Source organism: Glandiceps talaboti, chromosome 10 (genome assembly GCF_964340395.1).
Source record: "Glandiceps talaboti chromosome 10, keGlaTala1.1, whole genome shotgun sequence".
Taxonomy (NCBI): domain Eukaryota; kingdom Metazoa; phylum Hemichordata; class Enteropneusta; family Spengelidae; genus Glandiceps; species Glandiceps talaboti.
Window position 1 is genome coordinate 6,105,286 of NC_135558.1, and position 22,593 is coordinate 6,127,878.

The 22,593-nt window shown below is 33.2% G+C and overlaps 1 protein-coding gene across 1 annotated transcript in view; it reads left to right on the top strand.

The window, feature by feature from the left end:
* LOC144441512 (breast cancer anti-estrogen resistance protein 3 homolog) overlaps positions 1-22,593 on the top strand; it is a 70,237-nt gene that overhangs the window by 25,074 nt on the left and 22,570 nt on the right. The window contains exons 3-4 of the mRNA XM_078131096.1: positions 13,635-13,749; positions 19,395-19,488. Coding sequence (XP_077987222.1) covers positions 13,635-13,749; positions 19,395-19,488 — 209 coding nt within the window. The remainder of the gene's footprint in view (positions 1-13,634; positions 13,750-19,394; positions 19,489-22,593) is intronic.

Consider the following 22,593-nt stretch of genomic DNA (forward strand, 5'->3'; position numbering starts at 1 on the left):
TAGTCAGAGTGTAAACAACATGTACACACATTTATAATCAATGACATGGTAAGCACCTTTTTGCTACCATCTAGGCAACCTGATAGAAATCTGTCGCCAATGAGTAACATATGGACATTATAGAACACAGATTTAGTATTCTGTGTCTGTCTGACGTGTGTTGATACAAAGAATGTGAATAAAGCTTAATAAAATTGCCCTCAGTGACATGCAGCTTAATCGAATAAAATAGTTATGAATGTAAGGTATATGTATGCATACAACTATTGCAGGGAATTCCTAGTACGTGAATGTGACAATATGTTTAAAATGTGTTGTATTCTATGACTTATCAAACATTTAGTTTCAATGTGTACTTGGATTATTTCACTGGAACTTTACTCATTTGTTTACATTTGATAGCTTGCCCACTGTGCTGTCCAGATACATCATTAGCTCATATTGTACCTCCTAGTCCTCGTATTCAAGCGGTGAATACGAGGACTGGGAGGTACATCCAGCTATTAAATGATGTCTCTTGATAGCGCAGTGGACAGGCTAACATTTAAAGTATTGATATATGAAAAGTATGGTATATATATGAATATAGTGAAAGTATAAAAGGGAATTCTTATAATGTGTTGTTCTGTGCGACTTTAACAATTGAACTTGAAGTATTGATGTATACTTGGTTATTGAATATTTCACAGACACACAATAACTTATATTGGTTGTAAAATAATGCCAACCAGGCATAAAAATCACTAATGATACAAAATAAAAGGAATATGCTACTGCTTATTTTAAAAGTCTGCCACTGTAGGCAACTGATCTATACTATAATCCTTTGGCTTGGTAATGAATTAAACATTTTCTATAACTGAAAAAGATTATTGATATGTGCAAGTTCTAACATATTAAACAGAAACTTACAAGGTATTGTGATTAAGGTAATGATTGATACATGTAGCTAATATAAGAAACTAGAATATTGATATATTCAACAATAGCATAGAAAACTAATAGTTGATGTGTGTTTGTTGTTGTAACTTATAAAAACATTTATGTGTACTCAAAAAATGATTATTTTGTAGAAACCTAACAACAAATTATTTGGTTATGATATTGAGATAGGATAAGAATAATGAATGAAATTTTGATGTACGCAAGGTATACATATGACTATTGCAAAGAAACTAACAGTTTTTTGTGTTCAGACGGTGTGTTGTGTTTATGTGACTTTTAAAGGTAAACTCTCAAGGAAATAATGGTATTTTCATAAACTTTGAGTTCTGGAGAGTTATTTCATGAATCGACATAACTTTGATTTTGCTCAGTTGCCAAGGAACACCAACTTGAAACTCTTTTTCACCACTATTGTTCGTGCAGTGGTACATTGTTAACTTATAGGTATTAGCTAGGAGACATGAATATGTATTAGATGAGCAATGTATATTCATGACTTCTCTGACCATAATAAGCTCTTAGTTAGGGTTTGAAACATTGCAGTACTGTTGTTATTTCATAGACACCTAATAACATACATACATGATTAAGTTGGTTCTGGAATGATTAATTAGTACATACATTGTATAGGTGATATGTAAAATGTAGTAATGATGTGTTAATTGTTTCCTAGAACTGGGATTCAAACATTGAGATGTGTGTGAAAGATAAATGTATGAGTTAATAGAAACCTGATAACTTACTTACATGTGTTGTGTTAGGTGATTGAGATAGGGTTAGTGTAGGTGATGTGTGCAAGGTATAAATATATAATGGTGTGTCAAAAAAGTAATGATGTGTCAATCGTGTTGGTGAACAGAGATACAGGGATTCACACATTGACATGATCTCAGTATGTAGATATTATTTGATAGACACCTAATAACTTCCATGTACAATCTACATATATTGTGTTGTGTTGTGATTGATATACTCAGTTGGTTTAGTAGCTAGGTGATACTATGTAAGGTATATATATACATATTTATGGAAAGCAATTGCGTCATGTGTTTTCTTGGACTGAGATAAAGAATCAAACACCGATGTGTTTTCTGGTGAAATGTACCGGTATATTATTTCAATTTGATAGAAATGCGATAACTTACATGTACATGTGTTGTGTTGTGTGGTGTTGTGTGGTGTGGTGTGGTGTGGTGTGGTGTGGTGTGGTGTGGTGTTGTGTTGTGTTGTGTTGTGTTGTGTTGTGTTGTGTTGTGTTGTGTTGTGTTGTGTTGTGTTGTGTTGTGCTGTGCAGTGTGGTATGTTGTGTTGTGTTGTGTTGTGTTGTGTGTGGTATTGTGCAGTGCGATGTTGTGTGGTGTGGTGTGGTATTGTGTTGTGTTGTGTTGTGTTGTGTTGTGTTGTGTTGTGTTGTGTGGGGTAGGGTGGGATGGGGTCGTATAGTGTAGTGTGGTATGCAAGGCATATAATAAATATAAAAAATGCAATGGTGTGTCATTTGTTTTCTGGAACTGAGATAGAGAATCAAACATTGATATGTTTATGGTACATTATTATTTGATGGAAACCTGATAACATGTATGTCGTGTGTTCTGGATTGAGATAGGGTTTAATAGAAAGAAGGAAAGGTAATTCAACAAAAAGAACAGCAAGATGAGTAATCATGTGAAATGAATCATCTGATGAAGTCATCAGAAGTTTATATTAGCAGCAGTATATGCTGTGATGAGGTAAAATTTATTGTCTGTGGCGTATTAATTTTTATAGACCTATTTATAGTTCCATAATTATGACATAAACATATGAACCTGTCTGTATCATTATGTTGATTTTATTATCCAGAGTTTGGAATCAAACTGTTAGCTTCTACGTTATATTGATCTGTCATACCTAATGAATAAATGAATTGATTAATTAATTTAATTAATACAAGAGTTTTATACCGTAAAATTAGAGTAATTAGTGACACAAATTCTTCTTCTGAGATTCGTTGTAAAGTTTGTACGGATGTAGTGAATGAAATAAAGGAGTAAATGTTAAAATTTATGAACTGAATACAGTTATTTTGTAATTTTCAGTGATCAGCAGACATGTCAGTTTGTCATGCATATTTGCTGAGATGTAGAAATCTCATTGCTGTCAGATAATAATGGTGTCTAACATTCACATCTATGTATAGCTACTTATCTAATAGCTGATAGCACAATTTTAAAGTGGCCATATGGACGAGGATTGGGTATTTATTTTGATTTATAAAACAATTTTATCATGGCTTCCTACTTGAAAAATCAATGTGAAAGAACACATGCCAAGTCTGTGTTTGTAACTCAATAAATTGCAAAAGATTAATAAATGTGTAAAATGTTTGTTATTGTACACACAATAGCAAACCTTTTACACATTTTTTTTAACTTTTTGCAATTTATTGAGTACACACAATAGGAAACATTTTACACATTTAAAAAAAAAAACTTTTTGCAATTTATTAAGTTACAAACACAGACCTGGTCAATGTTGTTTCACATTGATTTTTCAAGTAGGAAGCCATGATAAAATTGTTTTATAAATTAAAAAGCCAAAGCAAATACCCAATGGTCGACATATGGCCACTTTTAAAGAAAAGTATTTTACAAGCTTATATAATATGTATAGCAAATAAATATAAGATAGTGAATGTTGATATATATTTCATGTTGTTTTAAAGAATGGAGTCATTTTGATAAAGGAATATTTTGTGTATATTAAATTTCTTATTTCATATGCTTCTGGTGTTATAATTTAATTATCATATATGAAAGGTCATATTGCTGTTGGAACGATTAAATTTTATTATGCATGTACATGATAACGATTGAAATTAAATCCAGTATACCCAATAGTATGGCTTGATCTATATTATTCCCCAATATATTCTGTCATTTAGCTGAGAAAAATGAGTAACATAAGGGGCCTTGTTATTTGTAGTCTAGATGTGCGCTCTCCATAATTTCAAATCTCAGGATCTCTCTTTGAAGCCATGGATAGCATATAGAATATGTCATGACTATTTCTGGCTAAATGAAGCAACATTTTAGAAGAATATGGTTATACATTTATAATCACAGGTGTATTTAAAAAAAAATTGAGCTTAGTTGAATAGTTGATTTTGAAGGTTTTGACCCGTACATGTACCTGCATGTCAAGCACTGCATAACCAATGCCATAGGTACATGTTTTTGTGATGTAGAACAACCAGTGTATAAATTCTACATTTTCTGCTTGAAGGTGTATAACTTGGCTTATGCATAGTATAATGAACAGTGTGGCGTAGGGTATAAATTCTATATTTTCTGTTAGAATGTGTAAACATGACTTTCACATGATGTAATGAACAATATGATGAGGGGTGCAAATTCCATGTTTTCTGTTCGAATGTGTATAACTTGACTTGTGCATGATATAATGAACAATATGATATAGGATATAAATTCCACATTTTCTGTTAGAACATGTATAACTTGGCTTTAATAGACATGGTATGATGAATAATATGAGTAGAATATAAATTTTATGTTATCTGTTTGAATGTGTATAACTTGGCTTGGGCATGGTATGATGAGTTGATTGACAAGTGATAGAAACAGACTTACAGTACAAGGTTGTCATTAGTTACAGAGTTCAAGGATGCCATATTTCCAATGTATAATGGATGACAGAAATACTAATGAGTACATAAGTTGTCTTACTAGGTTTTAATGTAATATGTCACAAAGTGAAGACATATGATGTACCATGTGATCTTTGACTCAATCGGACATCTAGCCTCTCTGTCAGATATAATACCATCACATGGTCCTAGTCTAGAATTTTTTATCTGTCCTAACATTAATGAATATTAGTATTTTAAATATCAAATATTAATCTATTATTTTCATGTTTTACTGTACCTTTTACATGTACATGTATCTAGAGCATAGTCACTCTATCATGTGATATAGAGCTCAGACTACTAACTACTACTTCGTTAGTGGTCTGAGGATAGAGTGACAGCCTAGAATTTACAGTTAGATTGAATAGAAGAGATGTACATATACAATTATTAAAACCTTTTCCTTTCTCCTGTCTTCCTTGTTTATCCTGAAACACCCCCCCCCCCCATTTTTTTATTTCTATTTTTAATTTCCTCTCCTCCTTCCCCTCTTCTGTTTGTTGCTTTTACATTTATTAAAAATTCTAAAACGGTATAAACACTTTAATTCCATTTCCTGAGTCTCCTATAGATCACCTCCTCCCTCTTCCCCACCATCCTGAAAGAAGAAATCTTGCCATTTATACTCTTTTCAGATAATGCATATCTGCTGAACATGCAAGGTTGAGATATTGTGAAGTTCTTTGTATCTTATAGAGGTATATAAGTCATTTTAAGCTGTGTAATTGAGGTCCACAATCATCATACATACAAAAGTAACTAACCTTATACACAGCTTACAAAAACTCTGTTAGCAAGACTGGAAGGCCAGTTTTCTTTATCACTGATATTTACTCAGAAAACTAAAAGGCCTTTGAGTCACTCAAGGCAATAATTTAAAATGTCATACTTTAACTTACATTGAAATGATCAGTTAGTGTAGTAGTTCAGTGTTTGGAATTCTGTCTGGTATTGTCTGTGTTATGCATGCATTCAATTTCACTATTCGTACTTTATAAACTCATGTGCAGTAAATGACAGTTCTTGACGAGACGGACGTGACGAAACTCAGAAAACCTGATTCCCATAAGTTGAAAAATGAGGGTGTCACACTCCATTCACAAAATTATGAAAGTGAGACTTTGACAACCAATTTACAAACTTCATAAGTACAAGATAACTAATTGAAGCATACAAAAAGGAATATACATCATTCATTCATCGCTGTTGAAGTTTCGAACACAGACATGTAAATTTAATTTCTCTTATTTAATAATGAGTGCTTTGTACCATTACAATTCAACAATGGAGCAAAATACACAAAGAAAATGAAAAAAAAATTGCCACTCACTTCATGCAAAATTTATGTTAGAGCCAGTTAGTCAATCAACGTATCTGGTGTCTATACATGTACTGTGGTTTGAAGTCTTTTATGAATGAGTTATAAGTTGATAACATAATGTACACTCTATGAGGCACAAGTGCAAATGTGGCATATATGGGGTATTTGCACAAGTGTTTGCAGTGTTATCTGCAGCAGAAAACAATGCAAGCATAAGTAAAAATACCCCTTTATAGTACCAACGCTTGCATTCAGGTGGCATGGGGTTCTGTTATTATTACATATGTTTATCTGAAACAACGAATTTCTGAATAAAAATGACACAATTGTGATCGATCACACGCTTTTATGTAGAACGAATGATCATGTGCTCATTTGCATATCATTTGCATACCGGTCTGTTGTACTGCAGTGCAAATACCACCAGTATGCACCAGTGTAAGTAATATCTGGTACATGTGTAATAATATTGTGTGCTTTCCACAAATGAAGTGAACTGTATAGAAAGATATGGATATTGGAGATTTCAGACTCTCAATTTACCAAATTTGTTATCAAGGAGTTGTCATAATATGAAAGATATACTGCTCTATCAATCAGTGTTATAAAGTATTACTTACAGATGAATGGAACTGAATCATAGCAATCTGAAAAAGTGGATTTTGGATATTCAGGTCACCAACTGTAAAAAGTCAAAATATTGAAGATTATTGTTTGAACAATCAATGTTTCAAAGTTGTATTCAGATGAATGGAAGTTTAGGATCTGAAAAAAAAAAACAGTTTGAATTTTGACACTCAGTTCACCATGTCATCAAAATATTGTTTTTAAATTTGATCAATACATTATTAAAGTTTACTCACAGATGAACTGAAAAAAAAATCTGAAAAACTTATTACACTTTATATACCCAAATAGAATTGTCAATTTTCTATATGGTTGTAATAAAGCTATATCTTATCAAATCATGAAAGTTTACTCACAAATGAACTGAATTCAATAAAAAAGATTGGAGAACTAGTTGGAATTTGACTTTTCAGTCACAGATCATTCAATATATATGACAGTGAGATATTGCTCTATCAATCAGTGTTGAACTATTTTATTCACAAGATAATTGGAACTGAATCATACTGAAACGAAAAAAGTTGGATTTCACCAAATTTCAGACAATTAATCAAAATATGAAAAGAGATATTGCTTGATCGATCAATATTGGAAAGACTCACTGACAGATGAGTAAATTTGTCTTCCATATCTTGAAATGGTACATTTTCCGTAATCAGTCAATCTTAATAATGTAATTTTGTAAGTCCACCTGGAGAACGTCCATTTTGTCACGTAATACATATTTTTACTCATATAGACTCAAAGGAATTGTTTGATGTAGCGATGAAGATTAAGTTGTCATGTATTGAGTTTTCACGGTGACAGTTCCCTGTATCCATGATCACTTTGAACTTGTGTCAATCCATCTCTCTTGAGATTGTTTAAAAAGTGACATTTTCAAGTGATTTGTCAATATTTTGGTATCTAATGTGAAATTCAAACTTAGGAATCTGCTTGTTTAGTTATGGCATTGCATTAGAGTGTTTTCTTTCCATAAAGTAATTTAATCGCAATTAATAGCATAGCATATCGTGAATTGGCTCTGTTTGGTCTCGATATTAAAAAAGACATTAGTTGAAATTTGATAAATGATGCCTGTATTTTGACAGTGAAATGACTTGATGTATATATGTATATATGTGGTACTTTGGATATTTACACAAGTGGTTGTGGTGAACTCAGTCACTGCACTGTCAGAGGGGAGGGGGAGTATAGCTGAAAACAGGTGAACTTGGCTGCTATACTGTGAAAGAAGGGGAGGGAGTGTAGTCAAAAAAGGTGAACTCAGCCAATGCACTGTGAAAGATGGGGAGGGAGTGTAGTCAAAAAAAGGTGAACTCAGCCGATACACTGTGAAAGAAGGGGAGGAGAGGTGTAGCTGAAAACAGGTGAACTTGGCCACTGTACTGTGAGAGGGAAGAGAGTATAGCTGAAATTGAGTGAACTTGGTAACTGCATTGTCAAAAAAGGGGAGGAAGATAGCTGAAAACAAGGTAAATTTGGCCACTGCATTGTCAAAGAAGGGGAGGGAGGGTATCCAAAAACAGGTGAACTCGGCTGCTGAACTGTGAAAGAAGGGGACGGAACGTTGATGAAAACATTGAAAACAGGTGAACTCTGCCACTACACTGTGCTGTCAGAGAGGAGGGAGTGTAGGGGAAAAGAAATGAACACTACCAATGCATTTTGAAAGGGGATATTATGTCAAATCGCATCACAATGTAACTTTAGTTTTAATAGTTTGCTAGGGCATAATATAAAAGAATTATGACATGGCTATGAAGAAGATTCCCCAAACTAGCTGCAATACTGTTATAAATATACAGGAGATTCAAGATTAGCACATACTGGCTTTAGCATTCTGACAAATAGATAGCCAATCTCTGGGCTAGAGTATTAACTGAACATCGAGTAATGTATTTAGAATGTAGGGACTACTGATATACTAAAGATTGCAACATATGCTGTGGTGATAATATGTTAATCCACTTGATAGACTCAACAAGAGTCCTAAATGTGCCACTAGTTGATTGAGATGACCTTAAGTAACCTTTGTTTGACCTTATATGACTTTTTGATAAGAGTAGCTGAGGAAGTAGTAACCCTGATGAAATTTGAACTCTATACAGACATGTGTATAGAACAGAGCATTGAAGCCCCTAGGGATATTGGTGTGTGAAGTCTTAGTATGTATGTACAGGGTAATCTATTGGTCAGAAGATCAAAAATTTACCACCCTAGGTAGTATTACATATGCACCAGTGATTACTTGCACCAGTACTCATGCACACTGCAGTGTAGTGGTTTTGCACTGCAGTACATTACATATGTAGCAATGATTACTTGCACCGGTGCGGGTGCACACTAGTGTGGTATTGACACTGCATACCTGCATGCAAATGATATGCAAATGAGGATGCAATTGTTCTGTAATGAAATTGCATGATGGCATTGTATAATTTTAATGGAATTCTTTTCATTTCAGATTAACAACATGTCATGATAACAAACACCACCCACTCCCATCCCTCTCCACCCCCCACCCCCCCATGCCACGTGTGTGCCAGTGTGGGTACTTGGGGATATTTGCACTCATGCTTGAAGTGTTTTCTTCTGCACTTTCACTCGCTATGCTTGCGAAAGTATGGCAGCAGAGAATGCAGAAAATGTTCATACAAATACCCCAAGTATGTCACACAGTGACATTTACACACATGGGTCATGAAGTTCTGTCATAGTATGATTATCAGCATTGTATTAGGAACTTTAAGTGGATTAAAAAAAAAAAAAATTAAAAAAAATGGAGACATTTGAACTATTTTGTAGAGTATCTTTAAGTTACAGTTTATTGAGTAGATTCCAAAACATTTACAGGATCTTTGTCAGGTGTGATGTAGGAAATTGTGCCAGTTTTGTCTGTAATGGAGAGAGCCATATAGCTAATGTAAAACTGTGGTGGCTATCAAATATGTACCACAGTATTTTAATAGGGATTAATTTACGACATCTCACAGTAGCACTTATAATCTTGTTATCTTGTCAGCGTTCCAAATTGTAAATCTAATTTGTTGGATGGTAATGACTGGATTAGTCTAACATTTCAAATGGAGCAGACATCAGTTTGATAGTCAACATCTTTGTAAATATAAAATCTGTAAAACCAGTACAAAAAGTAAATGATGAAACTAGTAACATATAGTAAATGATGAAACGAGTAACATATAGTAAATGATGAAACGAGTAACATATAGTAAATGATGAAACTAGTAACATATAGTAAATGATGAAACTAGTAACATATAGTAAATGATGAAACTAGTAACATATAGTAAAAGTTTTAAACCTGAGATATTTTCACATCAATAAATAGTAGTGCCTCTTCCAACTCTTCATATTTGTCAATGTAGTTTGAAAGAAGTTGTGTCATCAAATGACAGAATTCAGATATTAAAAAGAATAGCACCAAAGGGAATATCATTACTCTTAGATTAAGAGTAATTATGATCATTACTGCCATTTTTTACACAAACTAATTGTGTTTGAGATTTCCTTCTCATAACTTCAAACTTAATATAACAACCACATAGATAGTAATGAAATTTCTATTCACAGAGACTTAGAGTCAAAAAATTTCTAGAAAGCGAATCCCAAATTTCGCTGATGTCTCTCGGCATCATCAGGGGTGTGCTACAATAGACTATTATGTCAGTGAAAATTTTTGATTTGCTTCCACGAAATGTTTTGACTCTGAGTAGAATAGAAATTTCATTACTAAGATTAGTATGAACCTAGAGTCTATGAACATTCATTCTCAAACCACATAGTTGGTTATCTGGTAAACTTTGATGAAGAATTGACATTCGGAGTCCCTTTTTCTGTAGGTGTGTATAATTGGAACCACTGCAATTTTCATTGAGCGTGAGGAATAGATATGAAGTTCTTGAGTGTCAGTTCACACTGATAGTGGTAATGAATATAAATATGGCATAAATGTATGATATGTGTGGTCTGACATAGATCCCTTCCGTCATCATTAGAATTCTGTAAGGTATACCTTAGGATAACACAACTACTATCAAACTATGCCGTGTAAGATATTAAATCTAAAGTGGTCTATATATCAAGTGTACAAGTAGCAATGCTTTTATATATATACTTGATAGGCAACACATGGTGAAAACTTGAGACCAATCTTAATTTGGATGTCATCTAATTTTGTATATAGTATCTAATCTTGTATTCTCGTTTGAGCTCCTATTAAATTCTTTCATGGAGTCTGTGATATTACTTTTCATACATAGTCATTAACTAGTTGTCACCATGACAACTGTCATGTGACTTGTCACATGTATACAATATTTGTGTTGAAACTTGGTAAGATAGAATGTTCTTGATCCAAAGAAGTTGATAAAAAACAGATTTTTTGGGGATTGATAGTTCATTCCGACTTTTAAAATTGTATGGGAAAGTACAGTATTACTATCATTTCATTTCAGAGGTTCGTAGACACTCTGTTGTGTATTGTACTGTATTTAGATGTTATTCCCCAATATTTTTCTTCATACACCCAATGAAAGTACGAGTAACCTAAGGGGCCTTTTCACTATGAGTCGCTAGACAAGTAGTGACAACCCTTAGGTCACAAGTATTTTCCGGCTGAATGAGGAAAAATATTGGGAATAACATAATTATACCAGTAATATCAAAGTAAAATTGGGGAAAGTAGTGGCAATTTTGAATGTTTTGACACAGCAGAACCGATGACATAGATGCACGTTGTCATGACATAGAATGACCAGAGTATATTTTCCATATTTTTTGTTGAACGTGGCTTGTACATGGTATAATGTATATGAATCCATTGGTTCGTGTGGTTTGGTTCTCTTGAATGTGATTGGTGTATAAAATAGTTTGTATATTTGTTGTCATCTGTGATTGGTAGATCATAAAGAAGGAATGAAAGTATCCTGTTATCCATACAGTATTTATCTAGACGTGATTTTTACATTTCGTACTTTTTAAAATATGAGTAGTCATCTATCACATTCCAGCTCAGCTGTCAAAAATAAATTACACATCTGGTAAATAGAATGACAGACATTATATATATGTAGATGTAAGCCCACTCAGTTCTTGACCTGGATGGTTTAATTATCAGTTTTTATTGTCCCAAAAGAACATAAAATCCTCCCACACACTGTCTTAAATTGTTACTTTGAAGATATGTATCAAGTGAGACTAATAGAGTTATCACAGAAAGTAGCACGATTTTGAACATTTGATGAGGAAATAGATATTAGTATGTAATAATGCTGATATTTGCAGATGGAAGAAATTGTGTAATATTAATATAAAATAATTATAAAAAGTTATTAATAAAATAGAACCTGTTTTGAACATTTGATTAATAATTTATGTAAAGTCTGATTGTATCGCTGACATTTTAATTTCATGAAAGAAGAAAATTTTAGTATTGGAAAACAGAACATGTTTTGGAACATCCAATGAGTAAATACATGCTTAGAAAGTAGTCTGATATCGATAGTGTACTTGTCATTTCGTAGAAGGAAGGAATTTTGTAATATGAATAAGAAAACAGAACATGTTTTTGAACATCTGTCAGTAAATACTTGCTTAGAAAGTAGTCTGATATCGATAGTAGTGTAGCTGACATTTTGTAGCAGGAAGGAATTTTGAAACATCAGCAAGAAAATTATTTTATACTTACATGTATACTGTTATTTTGAAATGTCTTTCACTATCAAATGTCAGCTGTTAGTGTGTGTCAGATTGTTATAAGGTCAAGAAAGGTATGGAAATTATGGAGAGAGAAAATGTAGGTACTTCCGTCATTAAAATTTAATATACGTGAATAAAACTGTTGGTGTAATCTAGAGCATTGGTTAATGAAGTCATGTTTGCTAGTTTCCGTGGCGAGTATGGTGGACTTACAGATTTGTGTCAGGAATAGCCCAAGGCAAGAACAGATGGAATTCTACTCTTTTAATAACACTAACATTATCTGTATTTCAATCCAGGACAGATGTGTGCATAATGATGATTGTGGAAAGATTTTGGGCAATTGGTGATTGTATGAATTCCTGTCATCTGTGTGTGTGTGTGTGTGTGTGTGTGTGTGTGTGTGTGTGTGTGTATGTGTGTGTTTGTGTCTGTGTGTGTATGCATGTGTGTATGCATGTGTGTGTGCATGCGTGTGCTTGTGTATGTATGTATGTGTGTCTGTCTCTGTGTGTATGTATGTGTGTATGTATGTGTGTATGTATGTATGTATGTATGTATGTATGTATGTATGTATGTATGTATGTCTCTGTATCTGTATCTGTATCTGCAAATGTATGTGTGCCTGTGTGTGTCTGCTTCTGTATAAATAAAATGTTACTATAGTTCTGTGTTGTCCTAAATAAATATTAAGACTTTTCAATTGCTATAAAATTTATAGAATATTTTATATTATAAAAATTTTGTAAAATATGACAATTTTGACATTGAATATTTGGAGGGAACATGATGGAGCAGGATATCGTTTTACTTGATCCATGAGATTATAATAATCATCATTGTAAATCAACACATGTATATGTGGCAGCACTATGTCAATAGTAAACTTAGGTTTATTGTTCCTGAAAATTTAGTAAAATGTAAAAATTTAGCCTTGGAAATTTTCTGATGAAGCAGTACTGTATTGACTTTGTATTCTTGATCCATAAGATTACATCATCATTGTAAATCAACATATGTATGATATTAGAGCACTATATCAGTTTACAAAAAAATAAAAATTTAAAGTTTCTGAAAATTTCATAAAATACAACAAGTTTGGCATTGAAAATTTCCCTGATGAAGCAGATAATGAATGATGTTATACTTGAGCTGTAAGATTACATCCATACACATTATAAATCAACACATGTACATGTCGGCTTATTCAAGGACTAACCCACTATTAAGTGACTCACGGTCTGGGCTTTGTGAAAACGTGCAACAAATGACTTTCATATAAACCAACTTCCTGACTTGATTTCAATACCCCTTTTCTTCTTCATTACACAGTCACTGTTCACACTGACAGAAGCTGATTTCAGGAGATTGGGTATAAGAAATGGTGCACACCGTGCAAGATTGGTGTCCAGTTTGGTGATGCTCAAACAAAGACACAGATTTTCAAGTAAGTACATGTACACCTTGTTGCTATGACGATACAAAATTCACACAAAATATTAAGGATCTCAGCACAAAGAGTGTATTTTCTCCCAACTATTGTATACCAATGAGGTGACTTTCTATGGTTTTCACTATTATGTAAGGACAATGCAAGGAGTGGAAGATACGGAATATAGGTGTGGAAAAGGTGAAATGATGTAATGTTATGGCATTTTTTATTCTCCACTCCCAAATTTTCTAAATATCATCTTACTGTTGTAAAACCTTGTTTAACATACCTGAAGGACAGTCGGTCTCAAGGAATAGTTATGAGGGATGTGGCTAAGGGATGGTAGCCAGCAAAAACAACCAGTTAATCTACAATTTCTTGCTGACTACTTTTACAGCAATCTGTTCCAAATTCTTTGTGTCAACCATTCTATATCCATTGTTGGGTAGATTCGTGGGTCTCACTTGTATAATTTACTTCCTACTTTTCCAAATTTTCCCTTTACTGTTAGAATTTAAAATAGACGTCAACTACATCTACATCTATATCATCAGCTAAGTCAAGTACGTTAATATCTGAAATCCTAATATCACAATTTCCTTCATGTTTCTTGAGATAAAAAAACAAACAGGGATAGATAATCTCATCTTGCTAATCTAAGCTGATTAAAAATTAATTCATTGTATTTCAATCTGATCTGATCTATTTAAATGTAATCTACTCAAATGTACCTTAATCTCATTTACTGTAATCCTTGCTCTAATCTCTTCTAATGTCATCTAATCTGTTCTGATCTACTTGAAATTGAATCAAATTGAACCAAACTAAAATCAACCAAGTCTGATCAAATCAAATCAGATCAAATCAAATCAAATTGAACCTGTCAAATATTAAGGCAGATCAAATCAGATCAAATCAAATTAAATCATCAATTTGAGCCTAACCAAAGTCAACTAAGTCATACCAGATGAAATCATATCAAATGTTCCATTCTGCATAACATAAACATTACATAAATAACAAATTTTTCATATATTTTTTACTCAAATCTAATCTATTTGAAGAAAATTTATTATCAGCAGTAAATGAATGCAAACATATCTTGAATCCAAAACTAGTTTCCTACCCCAGCAGGCATTTTGATGAATTTTAATTGAATTAAAAAATAAATTTATTATGAAGTGAATTTGTTCAAACTAATCCCATAAGATCAATATCACCCCCTTCCTCCTATCAACCAAACTAAAACCTATGTTTTGGTTTGGTTGAATCTTGACTCTGCAATAAATTGACTTTAATATATACAAAACATAAGATTGTTAAATACAAGATATGTAAATTTGTCACAATTTCTGATTATTTTCATCAGTGAACAAATCAAACTGTAAAACACTGTTTGGAATATACTGTCCCTTATACCTCCTTATATTTGTCATACTTTTATCCGTTTTACTTTTTGTCAATTTGAAAATACTAATTTGATGTAACTACCCTACTTCCTGTTATTATGCTATTAAATTAATCATTGTATTTTACTTTTTGTTGTTAATTAGAAAATAAATAGACATTAATGATTCCAATTTGATGAATTATCTGTAATTTTGTGGTATACAATAATCTCTCTTTTCAACGTAATAACTTGATTTTCAACGTAATAGCTTGACATGCATGCATTAATTGAGGATCATCATGTACTGCTGAGTCCAAAAATCAAAGTGCGCCCTCTAGTGGTAAGCATTGTGAAGAGCTGAAATTGTATATCCTGAGTCTATTACTCAAATCAGTTTGTGACATGAATATATGTTATCATGAAGCAAGAAATTCAGTTAGTGGTTATTATTATAGTGTTGAGATCTGAATGGAAAATAGTTTGTATTTCAATTTTTTTAGCATTTTTTTTCTCAAAGCAATTTGATGTACAGGAAACACTTACCCTTATTATCATCACCTACACTCATGCTGTCATGCGCACATGTATGAACTTACATGTAAACTAGGTTGAGTTAGGTTTGGTTGGGATCAACACCTACATACACATTGTGATGTACACATGTATAAACTTAACTAAGCTAGGTAGGGTTGGGCAGTAAACAGATAACAGAGTTAAGTACTCCCAGATTGACATCAAACCTACTCTTACTGCCACTATAATGTGTATTTCATGATATTACTACGATTATCTCATACCACTGTGATTTTTACTAAGGTTGGGGTATCCCTGGTATTAAAAGAGAAAGGGGACCTATAAAAGTAAAAATAACAATTATTGCATAGTTTCCTATACATTCTACTGTAAGTTTGGTGGGTTTTGTTAATAAAATGAATGGGTAGCTCGGTTAAATATTATGTATTTAGTAATTTACTGCCCTTAGCAAAAACACTGGTAGCGAACCCTAGTAAAATGACTTGGAAACTCCAGTAAATTTTACGTAGTTACCTTCCACAGCAAAAACAGTTAACATTTTAAATGTTCCAGTAAAAATTCATAAATAATTTTGTATATACACTTTGCAATGTACACATTCTTGGTATTGTGTTTTATTTTAAAGTATCTACATTCATTTTAATCATGAAAAGGGCTATATCCATGACAAAAGAAATTCTTGAGATCAATTTGACAACATTGCATGTTGCATGAGAAAAACTACTCACCATTCCATGAATAATATATATGAGATATACCGGGTATGTTAACCTAGAGACTAATTGTTGGATCACTCGATTAGAAAGTCAATGAGAAGTCTCTGAGCTAGTGATGACATAGTTTTAACATCACAAAAACTAAAAAGCTAACAAAAAGGCTGTATGGTTATTACTCTAGAGGCTATCCGCGGCTTTGAGGGGTAAAGAGAGATCTAGAGATTTGAAGCCATGGATAGCCTATAGACTATATAATTATGTACTGATGTCAAAGATATTAACATATTTTAACATTAAGAAGCCAACAAAAAGTCTTTGGGCTATGTGATTTATGTATTGATTTCAATGTATTTTAACATTAGTAAATTAAACAGTCTCTGGGCTATGTGGTATGTGTTGATGACAAAGATATGTACATATTTTAATGTCCCATGAATTCTGATAAAAAAGATGCTATTCATATTGAAATTGATTGCGTTATTAAATATTTATGAATACAGATACTTTCAACCAAAATTTTAATATCTTTAGAGACTTATAGAACATAAGTGAATGAAAACAAAAAAGTAACAATGCCAGTTATGATATAGCAAAGTTATAAATTATCATAGTCTGAATGATTCAGTGCTTATTTCCACTTATGTAATATACCCCACCTGTCAGTAGTGGGATTATATAAGCAGATCAAGACTTGATGATGACTACTATAATCATATATAAAGTAGAAATTGATACTTTACTTCATTTTGCAGAGTAACAAGCTACGTAGTTGCTAGACTGTCGACAGTCATTCATGCCTTTTTTGCTACGTTTTATCTAAAACTAAAGTTGTCGCCTCGCTCCGATCCAGAGCAATACTATAACCACATACTGATTGAACAGCGAGTGCCGGTGCCTTTGGCATTCACAGTTCTTATCAGTACGCATTAGTATTCAGTGCTACGGAGTGAGGTGATGACTTTGTCGGCGATTTTAAAACGTAGCAAAAAACGCACGAAGGACTGTCGACAGTCTATGTAGTTGCTTCAAACCTAGATTCCAAAGAGGTCACTTTGTCAGTATAACTGTAACCATTCTAACAAACAGTTCATTACTGTGCAGAGATTACAATAAATGTATTAATAAATAATATCATAGTGGAAATGAATACACTTGATAAAATATTAGACCCAGTTTTATTAGGGATTATAGTGTTTACTAGATTCATAATCCTTATGTTAGAATCTTTTGCCTTTATTAATATCAATAAAAGAATCCTTAAGATATGTTCATTAGGTCTGTAACCAGGAAATATTCACTAAAGACTTATTTTCACTTATTTCACTGGAAAACAAAAACACAAAAATAAGTAGTGACTAAAATACCTTCTTGTACATGAACACAATGTACCAATCTGGTAATTAGTAACAATTGGTCTTTGAGAACTAGCTGAAGACTGTAAAATCACAAAATGTTCTAGTAGTGAAAGTATCTAGGTTTACAGTATGTTTTTATACTGTGATCAAAGGTTCAAAGTACTTATAATGTTTTGCCTGTTCAGTTTGACAAGCTCTCTGTTAAATTGTCCATTTTCTAGTTTTACTGCTACAGTGGTAAAATAAACATGATTTAAGCACATATAGATAAATTTGCTGGGTTTGGCTAACAGTAGCGTCATAGGTCCAGGTTTGCCATAAATATAAGTTGAAATACAAACATTGGTAATATGTGTGCTTTAGAAAATACTCTTGTGAGACCAAGATCATTAATCTCAAACTTATAAGTTCATTATTATAACATCACTGAAAATTTTTTTTTGTTAAATAATTAATATATAGCATATTTGTCAGGATGATTTGAATATACGATCTCACCTAAATTAGAAAGTAAATTCCACAAGTATCTTAGATGTCAGGGCTTCTTAGAATTTATGATAGCTGTCAAGGTCGTAGCTTGATGTAGCTCTTTACTGTCAGTAAAAAGACCTGATGTCTCTTGAAATGGACATGGTTCCAGGCTACAATTGATAAAGTATCAAGTTCAAAGATTGCTGTTCATTTTGAAGTAGAGGAAGAATCAATAACTGTCAAGCTCTTCACTGAATTGATGTCCATTCTGAAAGTTTCTTAGATCACGTTATAATGATAACTGTCAAGGTCATAACATCATGTAGTTTGTGACTGTCAGTAGAAATTCATGATGTATCTTGAAATGTACATGGTTCCATGTTAGAATTAGTCTAGTTCCTATGCGGTATCATTACGATTTACGCCACCTCCACTCACATAGTCCAGTTCCTATATGATACCATTACGATTTATACCTCCACTCACATGGTTTAGTTAGAGACCATGTTGGCATCCAGACTAGCTTAGAATTGAAGTATGAAGTTCAAAGCTTGATGTTCATTCTGAAGATTTCTTAGATTTAAGTGAGAATCATAACTCTCAAGGTCATTGCTTGGCCTCCCTCCCTCTCATTTCTAGGAAAGACCTAAAATGTCTCAAACTGTGTGTCATTCATTCCTGTCTGTCAAGGTCAACATCCTAGTTACAGCAATACAATTATATTGTCATTTGGACAATGATGTTGCTTACTCAGTTTTCCTGTTTACAATTAATCACAGCTATTAAAAATCATAGACCACTTTTACAAATGTAAATCACAAAAACAAACGTCAGAATACGTAAACTGAAGGATCTTGTTACTTTCTTCAGAAAAAGGCTAGACATCCTTTTGTCAGCATTTTCCATGAAAAACATATTTTCTTTTCCTTGAAAGTCAATTTTGGGTAATATTAAAGATGCCAGTAAAGGCTGTATTATGTCTGAAACAAATGAAATGAAACTTGAATAAAACTTTTTTTCAGAATAGATGAATCCCTTTAGAATACAGTATCTGATAAAGTTTGAACTCAGGCTACCTTGACCTCAAATCTGATATATTTGTCTTGAATTTCTATGTGGAAGTATACTTGTACCCCAAAGGAAACTGTAAATTGTACTATGACAGATACTAAATATTCATGATTTCATTTACAGTGGCCAATCAGATGTCTCCTACCAGGGGGTCACATGGCACCCCATTAACCAATCAAGGGTCACCAGTGCACAGACAGTATTATGCAGTACCAAGGTAAAGTTCAAATTGACAGTCTACTAAACAGAGTGGGTGGTGTGTGTGTACGGATGTGAGTGTTACACTCTGTGATTACACTATAGGTAGACTTCCTGTATGTGCATTCACTAGTTCATTGTTGCTCAAGTTGCTTTCAGGTAGGTACATTGAGTAACAAACCACTGTTGTGATTTTGTTATGCTTCAGTAGTTTTGTATATTTAGTTTGTCTAGGTTATTTTCACTTGCCTAGTGATGTATAACACCACTAATATCTTGAATCTATATGTTGGGGGAGTGGTATTATATTGACAGAAGGTGGAAAACTAAACACAGTTGCTGTGGTGTAAATGGAATTTGATAAAAAAAGGCAAGGCTAAGTTAGTGTTTTATTGCCACTGGGCATAAGTGATGTACATGTGGCTAGTCATTTGGTAGCATTTTCAGACGCATATCTGATGTCAGTTTACATGTGTTTAAGTTTTTACTGGCATGTTGAAGAGTTTTTGGTATCAGCTGTGAAATGAACACAAGGAAATAGACGTCAAGCAGACAATGTATTGTCTGCTTAGTTTGTGATGTTTTCATATCAGTTTCATGAAGTCAATGTTAGAAGACAACCTAGACAAATTAACCTGCTCTGTTTTACTGTAAAAGCTCCTCATTTCCATTAGTAAAAGAGACATGCATAACGATGAAAAGAGAATTTTGTGTAGAGAAATTCATTCAAGCAGATCCATTCAAATTGCTTTGATTGTATTCAATGTTGTAACGTTCTGCTGTGGCAAACTGTCTCGCATCATAAAGGATAGGCAATTCATTCAATGAAGTCAATTACAGCCTCTGCCCACTAAATAAATCCGTTCCACATGTACTTGCGTATGACCTTCCTTTCATTTTAGAGGAACTGTGCACAGTGGCTGGGTTTGGAGATTACATACATGAATCATAGTATTGTAGTAGTTGTAGAGTTTGTGGCATACTTTACCTATAGTAATAAGAGCAAATAGAGATTACTCTATAGGTTTCATGACAAGTTATGTAAAGTTCAGAGGTCAACTTTGTACTCATACCTTGGGTCAATATATGTGTCATACTTAGGGGTAACCTGTAACCCAGAGACTTGGCTATCTGGCCTGGTGATGCTGTTTGGTACAGATGATATATGCTGGACCAAACAGCATTTTGAAGTCAGATAGTCAAGTCTCTGTGCTAGGTAAACTGTACTCTAATTGCAAACTGAGTAAGTCAGGACGTGATTCTGACATTGTCCCTCTCCTTTCTCCATCCTGCAAAGAGTAGGGACATTGTTAGAATCGAGTCCATGATATTCCGTCTGCAAGCAGGACTATATAACCTGGAACCCATGTCTTACACCAAGATATTTCTAGCCCAGACTTGGGTATATCTTGACAATTGTTCACCTGAATATTTTAGCAAACATTATTGTCATAAGCTGGGTATATATAGCCGCTACCAGTAGTCTGGGCTAAGACATATAATAACTTGACTGTAATGTGTTCTTCCTAGAATATTTCCACTGTGTCTGTTTTGATACTTAAAACTGAAGTGATTTGGAGAATTATTTTTCAAGAGTCCTATTCATACCCGAAGTAACTTTGTTCAGGGAGCTCACTGTCAGTAGAACAGGATTCAAATTCCACACTAATACAGGACTGTTCATATTGCTTCTAATACATGTGACATAGTATGCAGGAGGTCATATTGCTTGTGTGATATACAGGCTGAGGGGTTTTATTATCTGTGTCAGTACATATGACATACACATATTCGTCTTGTTAATATAAGGAGTAATGTTCTCAAAAATGTATAATCCACAACAAGTGTGCCACTCTGTATCTAATTACAGTTTGTTGTTTTTTGTTGACTTTAAGGATTTTGTCCATATGTTGTATCTTTTCTAAATCTCCTAGCTACATTTAATTGCTCCTTTAGCTTTAGCACAGTAGCAGATGTTGGAAATATGAACAGGATGATTAGACTTTTAAACTGTGACGATTGTTAGTTCCAACTTTAGCAAAACTTTTGAAATTTAATGCTTACATATCTCTCTCTCTCTCTCCACTCAAAGGAATACTTGAGTGTACACTTTTCGACTTGCCCCTCCTTGCAGTAAACAAGATTATGCTAATTTTCTAGAACAACAAAATTAAGTGGCCATGTCGTAATGATAGGTAAAAATAACATTTTACGTTTTTTGACTCTAATTTTCGGTACATTTGTGTTCATAGATAGAAATTGGACGGGAGTTGCCGATTACATTTCAGTTCAAATTTACAACTTAATTGAGTTTTTATATCAGAGGCAATATTCTGTTTATTCCCCTGACAAACCAAGCGGACGAGATAGCTTGCTTTTGATTTGTAACAGAAATGTAAGCCTTTGTAGATTTCATAACTTCATACATGATACATTTCAATTGGCTATGATATTGATGTTGTAACAGGAATGTGAGCCATTGTAGATTTCATTACTTCATACATGGTACATTTCAATTGGCTATGATATTGATTTGGGTATACTTTCTACACCATTTTTTTTTTTTTTTTTTTTTGGTGGGGAGCGTGGGTTCTCACCTAGCCAAGTGGTGTGGATATGTGTGCCAGGCTAGCATGAGAAAATTCCCACCCTATTCAGATGCTAACAATCTTAAATTAGGTATCCCTTTTCAGAGAGCAGTGTCATGAAAAATGGACACCACTGTTGTTACAGTTACAATTCAATATGCAAAATCAATTTGAATCTTTGGTATAAAAACAGTGTAAAAAACAAACCCCATTTCAGATTCAGATTCTCAAAAAGTAGTCCCATTTGGGCATTACACACATATAAAGCTTAGGATACTATGAATTAGCACCTCATTTTTAACTGAGAATGTATCATCTCTTTCCTTCATGATGTTTCATACATGTCACTTTTGATATTAAAATGAAACATTGATCTTCATAAACCTAGACTTTCAACAATTCTTTTAAAAGTCAAAATTAAATTAATTGAAAATCTAAAATTGAAATATTGCATAATACAGAAGCTCTAGCTTAGCGGATGTGTATGCTTTCCTGTTGTAAATATAAATGGACAAGTCATGTACTAGTAGTAGTGT